The sequence below is a fragment of the Petaurus breviceps genome, unplaced genomic scaffold (assembly GCF_028583685.1).
Source record: "Petaurus breviceps papuanus isolate PSGF00001 unplaced genomic scaffold, PetGlider_PUasm1.0 90686, whole genome shotgun sequence".
Taxonomy (NCBI): Eukaryota; Metazoa; Chordata; class Mammalia; order Diprotodontia; family Petauridae; genus Petaurus; species Petaurus breviceps.
The window spans coordinates 481768-500408 of NW_027187309.1; the positions used below are offsets into that span (position 1 = coordinate 481768).

General features: G+C 34.8%; 1 protein-coding gene across 1 annotated transcript in view; it reads right to left on the bottom strand.

Annotated features, from left to right (window-relative positions):
• Window positions 1-18641, bottom strand: part of ERICH1 (glutamate rich 1) — a 96676-nt gene that overhangs the window by 9830 nt on the left and 68205 nt on the right. Inside the window, exon 4 of the mRNA XM_069065391.1 lies at window positions 5891-6262. Within this exon, the coding sequence (XP_068921492.1) occupies window positions 5891-6262 (372 nt within the window). The remainder of the gene's footprint in view (window positions 1-5890; window positions 6263-18641) is intronic.

Here is an 18641-nt window from a genome sequence, read left to right on the forward strand (position 1 = left end):
AATACAGGGCTTGTCCCCAAATCTATTGACCATCCCATGTTGGTTTCCTGAAGTACAGTAATCTGGCAAATGATTTGGAGGGCAGGGCATACATACATGCATGCATGCACATACACATATACAGTATAAAAAGGGACCTGAATAAGAACAAAAATCTAAAATTGACTTTTACTACATAGTTATGTTTATTATGCTGAATAGATTTATTAATTTATTTTTAGGTATTAATTAGGTAACAAATTAATTAATTCATTAATAGGTATGTGCAAGTATCTTCCCAACTGTAGCACATTGTATTTGAAAAACATGTGCAAAGCTAAGGAGATAGCCAAATCAAAGACAAAAGACATTTCCATGTTTGTGAAATATGTAAAAAACAAAGAACTAGTAGACTTAAAAAATAAAGCAACAACTACAGACAGTGGAACTACTGTAAAAATTTTTTGTATGCTTTTAATTGTAAATTATTTAAAAGTGGTTCCATAACAAATGATTATTTTTAAAAAATCAGGATTCAAAAGAAGAAAAAAACTTACAGTTCAACCTCACTTTATGTAAAATAAAGGTTGGTTCACAAAATAATCACTCAGATTTTTGTACTGGTTTTTAAAATGTAGCATCATAGGAGCTATGTGACCAGCAGTATAAAGGAAAGGTACAGCAAGACTCTTTTGGGTAGAGTCAAACAAACTATGAATTCACCTAACTACACTGTCATCTAGTAAACTTTTTCCATATTGCCCACAAGACTTTTATGAGTTTTCATATCAAATACTTGGATGAAATCAAGCTGTACTGTCTATGGTATTCCTCTGATTTGCTAGTAACTAATCCTAACTGGAAAGGATATTAGGTTAATTTAACAGGAATTGTTCCTTGTGAATCTATATAGATTGGTTTACATGTCTCTTAAGATCCTTTCCTGATCTTGCCCTATGATCTCATGAAGAAGTGAATCAAGATGGCAGAGACTGGAAGAAGGGATGCCAGGCAATTCTGGTCCTCAGGACTGGCTATGTATGCATTTCAGAACCAACTACATAAAAGTGATAACTGAAGCCATGATAGTGAATGACATTGGAGGAATAAAGCACAGAGGAAGGGAGGAGAGGGCCCAGGACATAGCCTTGGTGGGGAACAAATCTTGGGAGCAAGAGAAAGAAGATGAATCAGTGAAGGAATTTAAATAGTGCTTAGAGAGGAGAAACAGGAGAGAACGTGTCATGGAAATTGAGGAAAGGGTCTATTAAGAGGGAATGGGCAGCTGATGGTAGCAAATGATAACAGAAAGATGAGGGAGGGAAAGCACTGAGAAAATTTTAGGGTTTCATAAAGAAGAGTTATTTGTTAAATCCAATGCTCGAGACCTGAATATTTTTTTTTTTATCAGAGTAAGGAAAGGATATGGAGCTTGTAAATAGTTAAAACAATAGCTATCTTTCCACAATCAGAATATCCCTTTTTATGCAAGCAAAATATTCTATACCTTGTACATCTAAATACTCTGACTTCACCATGTCCCTATATCAGGGGGTACCTTTCCCCCACGCAGATTTTCAGCTTCATTTTGTGTGTTGTCATGCCCCATTAGATTGTAAACTCTTTGAAGGCTGGGACTGTCATACCTTCTTTGTGTCCCCAGAGCTTAGCACAGTATCTGGCACATGGTAGCTGCTTAATAAATATTTATTGACTAACTGCCTAAGTTCACTAGGAAGGGTATGGCCTAGAATAGTGAATGTGGGAATACATGAGAAACCATGATCCTATGCTGGTGAGAATATTTCATTGTTGGCACACCACTAAATCAAAGTCTGTCTCTAAGGACTTTAGGAGGGACAGTTGTGTCCATTTCCTGGATCCTAGAAAAAGACTTTCTTATACATGCAAAGGACAATCTAGCTAGCATCACCCCGTTTCTTTATCACATCACAAAATGTTTTCCCCATGTTATTACTGAGCTCTATATAGTCTTGTATTCGGGTTCACGATTTTTGATGCTTGTCCTAGTTTCTTCCTTTCCCTGTCCTATCTATCCTGATCTGGTTTTCTGGGCATCTCCTTTAATATTGGCTTTAATCAATTAATCTCTATTCCTGTTTGATCCCTCACCTTTGGAATTTCTTGAATATCAGTCAGTCACTGGGGATATCCTTTCACGAATGGTGCAGCTGAGCCTTTGCTCTGCCTTCTGGCCCTGAATTTGTCTTCTCCAATCAAAAAGTAGAGAGTATTTGACAAAAAAAAATCCCTTCCAAATCAATAAGTCTATGGTAGAGGGGGTAAGTTTATTCTGTGTTGTTTCAGAAGATAGAAGTTAAGAGGAGATAAATTTTTACCATGGTTTTCTAACAATTAAGGTACCCAAGAATGGTTTCTGTCAGGTAATCAATGATTGCCAAAGTAACACTTCAATTCACTGAACTAAAAGTCTTTAATGGTATTGTAAGTGGCCTTTATTTATTTATTTTTTTGGAGGGGGGAAAGGCAAGGCAATTGGGGTTAAGTGACTTGCCCAAGGTCACACAGCTAGTAAGTGTGTCAAGTGTCTGAGGCCAAATTTGAACTCAGGTCCTCCTGACTCTAGGGTCAGTGCTCTATTCATTGTGCCACTTAGCTGCCCCTGCCTTTATTTTTTTTTTAAGTTGCTGAATTCTCTGAGAACTAGAGTTTTTTTTTTTGCAATGTGAATAGCTATCCAATATCCAAATTTCTAAGTTTTTATTTTCATATATTTAGAGTTTTTAAAGCAAGTTAAATTCGAAAAACAATAATTGACATAGCCTGTATACTACAGTTTGTTGAGGTAAACAACAAAAAAAAATATCTATGAAATATGCTGGTGTTAAAGGGAGGGCGACTTATGCCTCTGGAAACTGAACTATCACCAGTAACTACAGAATCTGAGAAATGTGTATGTATATAATTTCTCAGCAGAGCCAGAACTACTCACCTAAGAATAGATGAAGTTCCCTCTGTTCCAGGTTGCTGCCTCAGAAAGGAACTTGGCTATTCCCAGGCATGTGATTCCAGCCATCAGCTGAGAAAAAGATGCAGAACTGCAGGCACATGTGCCTTTTAGAACTGGCATGTGTTGGAAAGTTAGTTTTTCAAGCACAAAGCTGGACCACCATGGACAAGCCATATCCCACTGCTGAGATTTTCTCCTTTTTTGGTGGTTTGCTAAGGGAATGCAACTATTACAGACAACTGCATCTCACTAGGAAATGAGGAGAAAGTATGCAGCTGCTAGGAATGTGGAGGAGGGTAGAAGTGATAAGGCAAGGACATTTTATTTCAAAGCTTATTTTAAGATTTTTTTTTTATAGCTCAATCTAACAAGTATTCTTTTATCAATTCTTGTAACATTTCTGGAAAGAACTGGAAAGAGGGCAGTAGTGAAGCCTTCATAGTTACCTTCATTTACAGTGAAAGAATGTTGGCTTTGGAACCTTAGGTTTGAATGCCAGCTCTGTGCTATCTGTGTTAACTTGGGAGTGACTCTTGACCTTTCTTGGCCTCAAGTTTCCACATCATCTGGTGTCTATCATAAGCTTCTATATAGTTACTGTATGTTTTGATAGCACAAAGCCACTATAGGATGGGGAAGCTAAATTGATTTTTAAATGAAGACAATACTAAAATATAATTCAGAAAAATCTCCAAATGTAACTTGAGTATTCTATCACACAGTTTGTCTGTGAGTTGATAGAATACTTAGAATATGAGGGTACCTTTCATGTCATCTAATTCAACCTTGCTACCAATCCAGAAAACACTTATATGTCTGATAGATGACTATCCAAATCTTGATTTAATACTACTTTTGGGGTGCACATGAAGTAAATTCCTCCATCTTCCTTCCATTTCATCTGTTATACTGCCTTCCCTCTTTCTGTAATCTATTACAGTGACAATATCCCTTCCATTTTTGTTTCTGTTGATACTTCACCAAATGTTCTTCATGTATGTCTTCTTAATATATAGTGTCACTAATACTTCCTCTTCACCCACTTAACTTATTCTGTTCCTTCTGAGTAAGATTTATCCTTCCAGAGACTTGGTAAGAGAATACGTTGCTTTAAGAACAGATCAACTAAGACCATAAGCAGAAGACATACTACAGAGTCCCTAATTATGGGAAAACACTCTGCCTACCCAGGAGCAAATAAAGGTTAAAAAAAGACAAGGTCTATTACTACTTCTCTGGCTAATCAATAGTTTCAACAAACCCCACACCAAGGACAGTGCAATAAGACCCTAGAAAGTTATCTTTACTGCTCTATGTTGTTATTCTAGAAATATGTTCCTTAAAAGTTGTAATTTCAACTTCTGTTTTGCTTAAACTATTCACATTTATGCATATATATGAATATCATCTCATTCTGTATTCACTTCCCTTCTTTGAGTACATTCTTTGCTTGGTTATGTTTTTAGAAGTGGATTAAACAATGACAAATCTATGAGTACCTTTTGAAAGTTTATCTGAGTTAATTCTCATTTTTAATGAACAATGATTTGCATATTTGTCTCTCAGTTTATTTCCCAGATGTGATCATTTACATTTTAATTTTGCTAAATTAATAAATTTAGACTCCTATTTTCAAAGAAGGACCACATGAGTCGTTCGATAAAATATGCCAAGTCACACTAGTGCCAAAGACAAAAAAATTCGGTTTATGAGACTGCTAGAGCATGTGTATATGAAAAGCTCAAATCCAGGGAATTTGTCAATCAACCTTAGGCATTATTCTCAGTTTTGTGGGATATACAAACTTGATAAACATGCCTTCTATGACTTTATTCAAGATACTGATAAAAATGCTGAATTAGGATGAGTCATAGAGGATTTCCTCCAGAATAACAATTATTCATCGATAAACTCTGAGTATGTTGTTTAAATAGCTAAATCCATCTAATGACTATCAGTCTCTGAATTTCCATTTTGTCCACAATGATATCATGAGACCAACCAGACTGATCCTTGTCAACATATACCATACTAATAGTATACCCTCAGTCTCATAACTATCAAAAGAAGAAATATAATTAATATGGCATATCTTTCTAGTAAACCCATATTGGCTCCTACAGATTATCTTTTTTTTAGAAAAATCACCAAGGGCAGGGATTTAAATACCTATACAAATGTAAGGCATTATCATTAGTATTAATAAATAGTAATTATTTCACTATCACATATTAAATACTCCTGTACATACAACAAGTTCTTAATAAAGGCATGCTAAAAATATTAAGTAGGTAGAAAAGAGAGAGGAATAAACTATTAATACTTTTACTTCCAATGAACTTAGGAAAATAAAGTTGCAGAATTTTCCAAATTCTTTAATTTATTTTTAATATATATTAATATATTATATTTATAAGATATTTATAACTTAGGAAAATAAAGTTGCAGAATTTTCCAAATTCTTTAATTTATTTTTAATTTATATTAATATATTAATATATTATATTTATAAGATATTTATATATATTATATTTATAAGATAGGTGGTCAGCATTAATTATGCTTCTATATAAAATAAATATAATCTACACAATATAGATCTTTGTGTAGATTATTTTATATACAAGCATAATTAGTGCTGACCACCTATCTTAAAATGAAACTATTAATTTGTTTTGTGAACATTATCCTCCTTAAGAACTTTGCTAAGGCTGACTGCAATTTGCTCCATTAGGTATATCTTGAGTCAGTATCCAACGTATAGACATATTAGTTTGGAAGAGTTAAAGCAGCCTAAATTTGTCTCTCTACTATTTATTTATTTTGAATATTCTATGGAGAAACATGAATGACACTGCCTGTTCTTCCAAATTCAAAACTAGCACCATTATTCTAAAGATGAAAGAGGAGAGAACATACTGTCAGAGAAATAAATTTCTTGTGTTGCCTGCAAGAAGTCTAGGATGCCATCTGCCTTTTCACTGGTATCTTTAAAATCTTCTCCTTCGCTGTTGCTTTCAGGCTGGTACGTAAAACAGATGCCAGTGGCTTTTGTTAGTAGGCCAGCTGCTCTCTTCCTTTCCTTTTGCTGTTTCTTTTTCAGTTTCCTTTTTTTATTTTTGCTTATTGGTGGACCATCTGTATGCTGTGGCTGTGATTTTTCTTGTAAATGGTTCTTATTCTTATCGAATTCTGTTTGTTCTACGTGGACATTATGGGGATTTTGCAAAATATTTTTTGGTTTCCGCTTTCTTCTTCTTCTTCTCTTTGGTAGCTCTTGAGATTTCTCTTCTGTAAAATGAAATTAATCAGTATAACAAGATTGTAGCAAACATCTTGGTCCACATTAATTTAAATAATCTAATTTAATTTCATATCCAATACTTGGAAGCAGTATAGCATAATGAAGAAACATCCTAAAAGTCAGACTAAGTCAGCCTAAGAGTCAAGAAGACCTGGGTTCAAATCTTGCTTCTGACCAAAACTAGCTGTACGATTCTTAATTCTAGTGCCTTTCTTCTTGAAACGATTTTCTGTTTATTCTATTTATAGCTTGCTTGTTATCCCCAGCATTAGATCCCAAACTCCTTGAGGGAAGGGGATTTTTTTTTTGCCTCTTTTTGTATTGCACTTAGGAGAGACTCTGGTACACAGTTGGTGCTTAATAAATGTTTACTGAGTAGGCAAGTCACAATTAGTGCCCCGGGCAACTCTCTAAGACTCTTAAGTTGTAGAGCAAATGCCAATCTGTATTAGTAGGGGGGACTTCCTCACTTGTTGCTCCCTATAGCAATGAAATTACAGGTCTAGCCAAGAACAACAAATCAAATAACAAACTGTAGATAACAGAGGCTTAAAGTATTGGAGGAAAAAAGCATTTCATCACTACTGTGTTAAATGGAAGTTCTCACTCTCTCTAGTTTTGCCAGATATTCCTTTGTATCAATCATCTTATTGTCTTCTTTTTGATCCAAACTCTTCCCCACCAGGCCATTTAATAAAATTACTTTGTAGTACATAATTTATTTCAAAATAAGTGCTTTATGTATTTGGTTCATTGGAGGATATTTCTATACTTCACTCTCAAATGTTGTAACTCAGGGATTCTCAAAGTCTAGCTTAAGATTTACTGATGGTCTATATGAGTCTCTCTAGCTGGCTCATGGACTAATCTCTTAAAGTAGTAATGTTAAAACATGATGGTGTCTATGCTTTTTGCCCCCCTAGCATGAGTAATTTATTTGGGGATAATTAGTTTAATAAATGACAACCAAAAAATATCACATACTAGACAACTATCTCACTGGCAATATTTTAAAGTCAGGCCACTGATCTTGCATTTTGGTTCTAAATAAGAGTGTAATGCTCAAATGGATCTCATTACTATGGGATTTCCAATGATGCATGCAAATTTTCTATGTTTGCCTAGCCTATGAAACACTTTTCTACACATTTCTCTTAAGTTTTCAACAGATAATCCATCCAATGTGATGAGGAACTCCCTCATTTATCTTGGCATCATAAAGATACCAATGGTAGATATAAACAATTAATTAGTTATTCTTCAGTCTCTTTTTGTCTCAAACATTTTACTGATTACATCCTTTACTATTCTGCTTCTCCTTTGGAATCCCTAGTTTGTAATATGATGCAGTTTGTACAAATCTACCATTCATTTCTCCATTGCAGGTTAGATAGCAATCAATTTCAGTTCTTTGAGGATTGTACTATTTCATGACTTGTAGCATTAAAAGGATGCCCCTTGTGCTTCAGGGAAAATTGAGGGGCCTTAAATGAACTTTACACTTCCTACAAATTACTTTTACAAACTTTATTTTTTTAATAAATTTTTTTTACAATATTTACAAACTATTAAATTCTGGATCCTACTCAATGATCACTTTTTGTATCTGTCCAAGATATGGTTGTCCATCTAACAGATACTGTAATCTGAAATAAAAATTAAAAAAAAATCTGTTGGTTACAGAATCCTAAAAGGCTGCAAGTCTATGATATAGCGAGATTAAATGAAGGAAATATGAGGCTTAGCTTGGAGAAGAGTGACATGATAGCTTTAATTTAGCATAATATTTGTAAACTGCTTACTATAGTAGTGCCTGGCACATAGTAGATTAGTAGGTGTTATATAAATGTTTGCTATCATTATTATGATTTATATTATTACTGTTATAGTCTTTAATTATTTGAAAGACTATGACATGAAAAAAGGACTTGCCCTGTTGGACTCTGGGGGAAGAACTAGGAGCAGTTGGTAGAATTTGTAAAGAGGTAAATTTTGGTTTGCTGTCAAGAAAGACTTTGTAACAATCAGACCTATCCCAAGGAGGAATGGGCTGACTTGACAGTTTGAGTTCTTTTCATGTAATGTCTTCAAGAAAGGACTGGATGACCATTTGTTGGGTATGCCATAGTGGGAATTCTTTACTGGTTATGGACTGGTGTACATAAATACCAAGTTCCCTTCAAACCTTAAATTTCTAAGATTATGTGATAGAACTAGAACTGAAAAGAAGAAAAAGATTGGGCCAGATTGCATTGCAGAAACTGTACAGTGTTTTCAATGATCCTGAACAATTTTGACACAAAACCCTACATTTTTGCATCAGTCTTTTGATGATGCTAATATGATTGCAAAACATAGAAGGCTATTATCTCTGAAGAATCAAATTTGTGTGAAATACAAAGAGCTATGGAGATATGCATGCTAGGAATAAACAGACTGCAATATTATTTTCAATGATAATTTATGTGTAAGAAATAGCTTAAAAGATATCATCTAGGAAATGTATAATTGGGAAAGGAGGGGACTTGTCATATAGGAAAATCAAGGTGGACAAATGGAGAAATGGACAGCATTAATACTAAAAGACACTGAAAGCATCAGTACCCATAGTATATAAAAAGACTTAGTGAATGGCCTCCAGTGAATTGATTAGATATATTGTACAAACTTTGATGGCAAGGCACATGGGAATTAAACAGGCAGGGAAGGTATGATTGCACTGTATTCTGCACCAGAGGGAGAATTCATATCAATGGATCAAAAATTTACTGACAATGAAATATAGCGAAAAATAACTTTTAAGAGAAAAAAAGGCAAGGATTAGGTTAATGGGAAGAAGGCCTGAAATACTATTCCAAATTTGGCATTTTCTTACTAAATTTGGGGTGGGGGGGCAATCACCTCTTCAGCTTTAGGTAAATTCTATTATAAACTGCCAAGGCCATATTTTCTATAATTACTAAGAACTATCTTTAGTCAGATATTTCAATTTCTCTTTATTAGTATTTTCATTACATTGTTCAGATTTTTATCAACCTAGAAAATATTTACTGTATAATAATGATCATTACTGGAATTGGAGTACTACCAAATAGGTAGTTAACTTCCACTCAGTTACATTAAAAACTAAGAAAGGATTGGTTGTGCACATTTGTTCAAAGGCAATCTTTTTTTAAAAAGTAGTGTTTAAGCTAATATTTATTTTTTCCTGTTCTTTTTAAAAATTTTATTTTTCTCAATTACATGTGAAATTTTAAAATATTTTTTAAATTATGAGTTCCAAATTCTCTTCCTTCCTTCACAACTCCTTGAGAAGGCAAACAATTTGATATAGATTATACATGTGCAGTCATGTAAAACATGCTCCTTTTGCTTCAGGGAAAATCCAGGGGCCTTAAATCCTATTAGTCAAACTGCAAAAGAAAACACAGAGGAAAAAAAAAGAAAAACAAAGAAAGTTTAAAAACTATGTTTCAATGTGCATATTTAGATTCCATCAGTTCTTTCACTGGAAGTGGACAGCATTTTTCTTTTTTTTTTTTTTTTAAGCAATTGGGGTTAAGTAACTTGCTCAAGGTTACACGGCCAGTTATTACTTCTGGGTGTGGTACTGAGTATCTGAGCCTGGATTTGATCCAGGTCATCCCGACACTGGAGCTGGTGCTCTTACTTGCTGAGCCACCTGGCCACCCCTAAGCAATTGGGGTTAAGTAACTTGCTCAAGGTTACACGGCTAGATGTTTCTGGGTGGGTGCTAAGTGTCTGAGCCTGGGATTCGATCTCCAGGTCTTCTCAACATTGGAGCCAGTGCTCTTACTCGCTGTGCTACCTGGACAGCATTCTTCATCATAAGTCCTTGGGAACTATCTTGCATCCCTGTATTGCTAAGAATAGCTAAGTCATTCACAGTTGATCATCCTACAAAATTACTGTTACTATGTACAATGTCCTGGTTCTGCTCACTTCACTCCACATAAATCCATGTAAGTCTTTCCAGGTTTTTCTGACATCTTGCTCATAATTTCTTACAGCAAATTAATATCCCATCAAAATCAAATATTACAACTTGTTCTATCATTTCCCAATTGATGGTCATCCCTTCAATTTCTAATTTTTTGCCACCACAAAAATAGTTGCTATAAATATTTGTGTACAAATAGGTCCTTTTCCCTTTTCTTAGATCTCTTTGGGATATAGACCTAGTAGTGGTATTGCTAGGTCAAAAAGTATACACAGTTCTATACTTTGGGAATAGTCCCAAATTACTCTCCAAAATGATTGGATCAGTTCAAAATCCCATCAGCAATGCTTTAGTGTCCCTATTTTTCCACATCCTCTGTAACATTTGTCATTTTCATTTTCTGCCATATTAGCCAATCTAATAGGTATGAGGTAATACCTCAAAGTTGTTTTTATTTACATTTCTCTAAATGACAGTGATTTAGAACATTTTTTTTCAAATGACTATAGATGGCTTTGATTTGTTCATCTGAAAACTGCCTGTTCATATCCTTTGACCATTTATCAACTGGGGAATGACTCATATTCTTATAAATTTGATCAAATTATCTATATATTTGAGAAATGAGGACTTTATCAGAGAAACTTGCTATAACCCTGCCACCCCCTTCCCAGTTTCTTGCTTTCCTTCTAATCTTGGCTGCATTGGTTTTGTTTGTGCAAAAACCTTGAATTTTAATGTAATTAAAATTATTCATTTTATATCCTGTCTCATTTGGTCATAACTTCTACCCTTATTCATAGATATGACAGGTAAAATTCTCCTTGTTCCCCTAATTTGCTTATGACATCAACCTTTATGTCTAAATCATGAACCTATTTTGACTGTATCTCAGTATATGATGTGAGATGTTGGTCTATACCTAGTCTCTGCCAACTGCTTTCCAATTTTCCCAACAATTTTTCTCAAAGAAAGAAATCTTGTTCCAAAAGCTTGGATCTTTTGGTTTCTCAAACGCTAGATTACTATGGTCATTTACTACTGTGTATTGTGTATTCAATCTATTCCACTGATCCATTACTTTATTTCTTAGCCAGCACCAGACCAATTATCATTTTGTAATACAGTTTGAGATTTGGTCCTGGTAGGCCACCTTCCTTCACGTTCTTTGTCATTGATTCCTTTGATATTCTTGACCTTTTGTTCTAGATGAATTCTATTATTATTTTTTCTAACTCTATAAAACAAAATTTTGATAGTTTGGTATGGCACTGAATAAGTAGATTATTTAGGTGGAATTGTCATTTTTATTATATTGGCTCAGCCTATCCACAAGCAATTAGTATTTTCCCAATTGTTTAGATCTGACTTTATTTGTATGAAAAGCATTTTGTAATTGTGTTTGCCTTGGCAGGTATACTCCCAAGTATTTTATATTGTCTGCAGTTATTTTAAATGGAATTTCCCTTTCTATCCTTTCCTGTTGGTAATATATAGAAATGTTGATAATTTGTGTGCTTATTTTACATCCTGCAACTTTGCTGAAGTTGTTACCTATTTCAACTAGTTTTTAGTAGATTTTCTAGGATTCTCTAAGTATGCCATCAGATCATCTGCAAAGAGGGGTAGTTTTGTTTTTTCATTGCCTATTCAAATTCCTTCATTTTATTTTTCTTCTCTTATTTCCAGTACAATATTGAATAAAAGTGGCGATATTAGGCATCCTTGCTTCACCCCTGATCTTACTGGGGGGGGGGGTTCCTAGCTTATCCTCATTATGGATAATACTTGCTACTGGTTTTATATAGATATGACTTACCATTTTAAGGAAAGCTCCACTTATTCATATGTTTGCTAGTGTTTTTAATAGGAATAAGTGTATTCTGTCAAAGCTGTATTTATTTGAGATAATCATATGACCTTTGTTGTTTTTATTATAGATATAGCCAATTATGCTGATAGTTTTCCTAATATTGAATCAACCCTGCATTCCTGGTGAAAATACCAGCTGGTTATAGTGTACAATCTTTGTGATATATTGTTGTAATATCCTTGCTAGTATTTTATCTAAAATGTTGATGTCAATATTCATTAGGGAAATTGGTATATATTTTTCTTTTTGTTTTTCCTCTTTCTTCTGGGTTTAAATATCAGCACCATATTTGTGTCATAACAGGAATTAGGCAGAACTCCTTTGTCTATTTTTCCAAATAGTTTATATAGTATTGGAATTACTTGTTCTTTAAATCTTTGGTAGAATTCACTTGTGAATCCATCTGGTTCTGGGGATTTTTTTCAACGACAGCCCTTTTTGATGCTCCCTGCCAGGATTGGATTGTTGCTGTTCTCTGATTACCAAAGGACTCCCAGACAATCAGAAGCAAGAATTTGTACATAAGAAAATAGTTATGCTGTTTTGTTTGTCAAATGTCAGAGTCACCTTTTTTTGGTCATAGACTCTCAATGCTTTGAAGGAAAAGTCTTATAGACCTATATTCTTCATGGATATTGAAAATTAGTGATAAAGTCAAACTTTAATTTGCTACAGAAATATGCATGATTTTGAGAAGGAGTACTTTTATCCTTTCCTTCTATTTTAGATTTTTTCAGTATACCTAAAGGTATTCAAAGTGCTTTACACTAACCTTTATCTGAATTGTTTAATTTTATTTGCCTAACCCATGAAGGTATTAAAATCATGGCTTTACTTGTTTTAATGTAGGTTAGTTGGATCCATATAGAGAAAATAACAATAATAATGTTCCAGCAGTCACAAATTACAGTCCCATATGTGTTGTTCAGTTGTTTTCAGTCATGTCCAACTTTTTAAGACCCTATTTAAGGTTTTCTTGGCAAAGATTTTGGAGTGGTTTGCCATCTTTTTTTCCAACTCATTTTACAGATGAGGAAACTGAGGCAAACACGGTTAAGTGATTGGTTCAGGGTCACACAGCTATCTGAGGCCATGAACAGGAAGATAAATCTTCCTGACTCCAAGACTTCATTCTATCTACTGTGCTACAAGTTAGCTATTTTACAAATATATGTTGTTAGTCCCATTGAGAATCAGGCCAGAGAGCGCAGACAGCTCAACACAAACTGTTTTCCACTATTGGAAAAAACAACTCAAAGTACAATCTGTAACCAGTAACATACTTTTTAAAATAATGTAATACAATCAATGTTAAGGGTTCAATTCCTGAAAAGGCCAAACAGTTTTGTGCTGTTCTGTGGTCACAGAACCCTAATTTTAGGGAGCCAGTAAATGAAAATATGTTCATGGTTGTAAGTGGGACTATTTAAAAGATGGACTGGTTACATCTTTGAATGCAAGAGAAAGGACAAAAATAATTTCATTTGATCATTTTTATCACAATCCTTTAGGTTGGATCATATAGTGCTGTACTTTTCTTTAAAAAGGGAATTTCAAAATGTAAATGCTGACAATCTTCTTCCATTCTAATACAATACATATTGTTAACAAATGAGCTAGCAGCACAAGGGTAGGGAACAAACCTTGCTCTTTGGTATTTCCTTATATGCTTAGTATAGTCCCCTAAGAGTATTTAGCAAACTTTGGTGGCTGGCTCTACTGTAAATATAATACATTGTAATATCACTATCAAAAATAATAAATTCTCAGGAGTTGGAAAAGACCCAAGTGGTCATTTCAAGTTCAACTCTGTCTTGAAAACAACTAATTAGGTAGTCTAAAAGACTGAAGGCCTAAGTAAGGGCAGACCCCCTAGCACCTGAAGCAGTCTAATCTACTTCTGAATGGCTCTCATTGTTAATAGATTTTCCTTACATAAATTCCAAGTCTGAATCTTTCAGATTTCCTCTATTGTTCACTCTAAGTTCTGAGGCCAGCTTTAATTCCTCTTTCACATTAGCCTTTCAAATACTTGGACATAGCTATCCTGTCCTCTTCCATGTCTACTTCCTCTAGGTCTTGTGGAGCAGGGACCATGTCACATCTTAAAACTCAGCATTATCAAAGCTGAACATATCACCCTTCCTCCAAAGTGTTCTTATTCCTCATCAAGCTGTTTCTATTACTGGCACCACCACTTTTCCAGGTGCCCAGGCTCTAATGTGAAGTACTATCTTTGCCTTTACTCTCTGCCTGGGTCCTCACATGCACTTAATTTCCACAAGTTCTAACTTAACAATTATCTTTTAGGTTTACCCCCTCTATCCATTCCTACTTCTAATTGCCAATGCATTCGCACCCTCATTATGTCTCACCTAAACAATTACATGTCAACTGCTCTTCCTACTCACTACAAACTGTCCTATATTGCTGTCAGATCAATTTTCCTAAATGCCTCCAATAATTCCTCATCAAATATCAAATTAACTTTCAGCTCCTTCCCCTGACATTCAAGGCCCTTCATAGCCTATATCTAAGACACTTTTCCAGTCTTAGACAACTCTTCTCTCAACCTTAGACTTCTTATTTTTTTTTGCCTTTTTGGAGGGCATTTGGGGTTAAGTAACTTGCCCAAGGTTACACAGCTAGTTTTTTTTTTGTATGAGTGCTAAGTGTCTGAGGCTGAAACCAAACTCAGGTCCTCCTGACTCTGGGGCCAGCGCTTTTACTCACTGTGCCACCTAGATGCCCCTACTTTTCATCTTTCTTTCCTCTTCTGTCTTTCTTATACTCTTCACCTGATGGAGCCAACTAATCCTTAGAAGTTCAATTCAAATACTACTTCCTCCATGATGCCCTTTTGATAAAAACTCACTTTTATATACTACTTCGGCAGTTGATAAAGTGCTTTCCTCAAAACAACCCTCTGAGATGGGTAGTGTAGATATTATTATTGCCATTGTAACAGGTGAATAGATGGAGGCTTAGAGAAGAAAAAAAAGAAAGAAAAAAAGAAAAATAAAGTAAGAAAAATAGTGGAGTTTACAGATTCATCACAGATTTTTATATTTGACAAATTGTCACAGTTTTGGTTGTAGACAATTTTGTTTTTACTCTCTCTAGTTCAGAGAAGTAAAGTGATCAAAATTGAAGTAGAGATAATCAGTTGATAAAGAAATAGTAACTAAGCATTGACTATGAAATTATATTAGGTGCTTAAGGGCATACAATGAATCCTGCAAACCTGGCTACAAAATGGTTAATCTAGTTGAAAATCAATTCTTTGCCTAGAAAGCATTTATGAAGTTCTACCATGTGCCAGGCATGGAAATTAGGAAGAAAAAAACAAAATTGTCCCTCCCCCCAAAGAACTTGGATTCTATCACAGGATATAACCTGTACATACATAAGTACATAGAAAATATATAAATGTGAAATAAATACATGTAAAATTTTTTAGGGGGAGGAGACTTACAGTTGGGGAAATCAGAAAAGGTTTTAGGGACATAAGAAGCACTAGGTCTGAGCTTTGAAGGAAATATGAAGATAAAAAAGAACCTAACAAAGCACGTTAAGTAAATAAATAGCACATGCATATTACAGATAATAAATGACACAGAAGTTTAGACATGACTTTTTACTGGATCTTAAAAGATGGCTAGGATTTTGATAAAATAAATACTTTTTATAGAATATTTTTCTTTAAGGGGATCATGTCTTTATTTCATCTTTATTATTATATTTTTCCACTGCTTAAGAAAAATTTTTATTTGATATTTTTATAGCTAGGTTATATATAATTAGTTGTATGTCTATTTAGCTTAAAAACTGAGACCTAGTGGTTTTTTTTTTAAAAACTTCAGATTAGCATAAAGAAAAATATATGTAAAAATCTTTGCTATATTTAAGGGAAAGTGGAGTTTACAGATTTATCACAGATTTTTATATTTGACAAATTGTTACAGTTTTGGTTGTAGACATTTTGTTTTTACTGTCACTAGTTCAATCCAATTGTTTTAGTAATTATAGTTTGCATATGTTCATACTCAAACCACAAGTTACATAATAACACTGGTTAAAAAAGATTTTCTCACAGAAATGCTCAGCTTGCTCATAGAAAAATAGAAGCTAGTCTGTACTATTACGTGGCAATTCAGCTGTCATTTACAAGTAATAACATTTTTCTTATAGGCTAATGAAGTATATTTTATTTCTTTAAAGACATAGTGATCAAAATACATACTTTGTACAAAAAGTAAGCAAGTGAATGAGACTGAATAGGATTCAATAATTTAATTAAATAAGTAAAGCTACATACAGAATGTCAAATAACAATATTTAAATAAATAATACAACTGAGTTTATCATATTGCTATTTTCAATTCTGATTTGTAAATTGGTAATGAAATCTCTGCTTAAAAGAGACCTGTCATTCAGATTTTCTATTTATTAAATATAATTTTAATCATTTCAGATGACAGAAAGGATACAAAGACATACCTACTCACCAACGTCACATTTCCACCCCTATTACAGAGGATTAAAAAGATGATCTTAGTGGGTTAAAGATCCTCTAAGTGCTAACTTATTTTACTAATTTAACAAACTGTTAGAATACTCTGGATATAGAAAAAAAAGTAGAGAAACAGGACTTCTATGGGGCTCCGGCTCTCACCTCCTCCAATTCATGTAATAGGTGACTCTGAACAAACTTTGGAGCCACAGAACCCACAAAATGACAGAGAAGCTAACCTCCTATTGAGGACAGCCCGGCAGGCCAGCAGCAAGCAGCCAGCACAGCGCTCTGGGAGCCAATCTGTCCCTGCTAAAGCCCAAGGTTTTAGCTCCAGGGCAGGCCTGACTAGCTGCTGGCTGGAGGGACTCCAGATCACCAGCAGCTGTGGTGGTTTCCACAATTATCAACACACAGATGCAAAGGACAAAGTGAGAAGTCAGTGCAGTGTCAACTTTGGGATCCAGTAGTTGGGAGTGCAGTCAGCCTTTGCCCCTGGGGCAAGAAGCCACTGAGGAGCCCCGGCCCTGCAGCTGCCCCCACGTGGCAGCTTCAGTTCCTGGCCTGCAGAGTGTAGGGGACCAAGCGACCAGTCTGAGGGGTAATCGCTCTTGCTTTAACCTGATTGGATCTGGATTGCTGTCTAGGATGGAGATCCTGGGGTGTGCGACCAGCTTGCCAGAGCATGTGGAGGCTTCAGAAAGGGCACCACCTTTGGAAGCAGAGAAAACCCCAGGATTTGGGACGAAGCTCCCCTGTCTGGTGGCAGAGTCCTACTGTGGCAAAAGCCCAGGGATCAAGTGATTGAGTAGTGACGTGCAGGCAAAGGAAGCAAATTAAACAGAGCAACCCAACTTTACACTTTTATTTTGGTGACAAAAAGGATCAAAGCCTGGAACAGGAAGAAGACAGTGAAGTCAGAACAACTGCACCAAAAGCTTCAAAGAAAAATACGAGCTGGTTATAGGCCATATAGGACCTTAAGAAGCAGAGGAAAAATTGGGAAGAGAAATGAGAATGATGAAAGAATATTATGAAATGAGAGTCAACAGCCTGACTGAAGAAAATATCACCTTAAAAAATAGAATAACTCAAATGGCAAAAGAGGCTCAAAAAGGCAATGAGGAGAAAAAGGCCTTAAAAAGCTGAATTTGCCAGATAGAAAAAGTATCTCAAAAGCTCACTGAGGAGAATCATTGCTTCAGAATTAGATTGGAGCAAATGGAAGCTAGTGACTTTATGAGAAAGAAATGAAAGAATAGAAGGCAATGTGAAATATCTCATGGGAAAAACCACTGACCTGGAAAATAGATCCAGGAGAGATAATTAAAAATAATTGGACTACCTGAAAACCATGATCAAAGAAAGAACCTAGAAATCATCCTCCTAGAAATTCTCAAGGAAAACTGCCCTGATGTTTTAGAACCAGCAGGCAAAATAGAGGTTGAAAGAATCCATCAATTGCCTCCTGAAAAAGATCCAAAAAGAAAACTCCTAGGAATAATATAGCCAGGTTCCAGAATTCCCAGATCAAGGAGAGGATATTACAAGCAGCCAGGAAGAAATAATTTGAATAATGTAGAAACACAATCAGGATAACCCAGAATCTGGCAGCTTCTACACTGAGGGATCAAAAGGCCTGGAATATTATATAGTCAAAGGAGCTGGGATTAAAACCAAGAATCACCTACCCAGCAAAACTGAGTATCATGTTTCAGGGGAAAATATGGTCATTAAGTGGAATAGAGGACTTTCAAGCATTCTTGATTAAGAAACCAGAGTTGAATAGAAAATTTGACATTCAGATACAAGAAGCAAGAGAAGCATGAGAAGGTAAACAGGGAAAAGAAATCATAAGGAACTAATCAAAGTTGAATTATTTACATTCCTACATGGAAAAACAATAATTGTAACTGATGAAACTTTTCTCAGTATGAAAATAGTTGAAGGGAATAGAAATCTATCTATCTACCTATCTATCTATCTATCTATCTATCTATCTATCTATCTATCTATCTA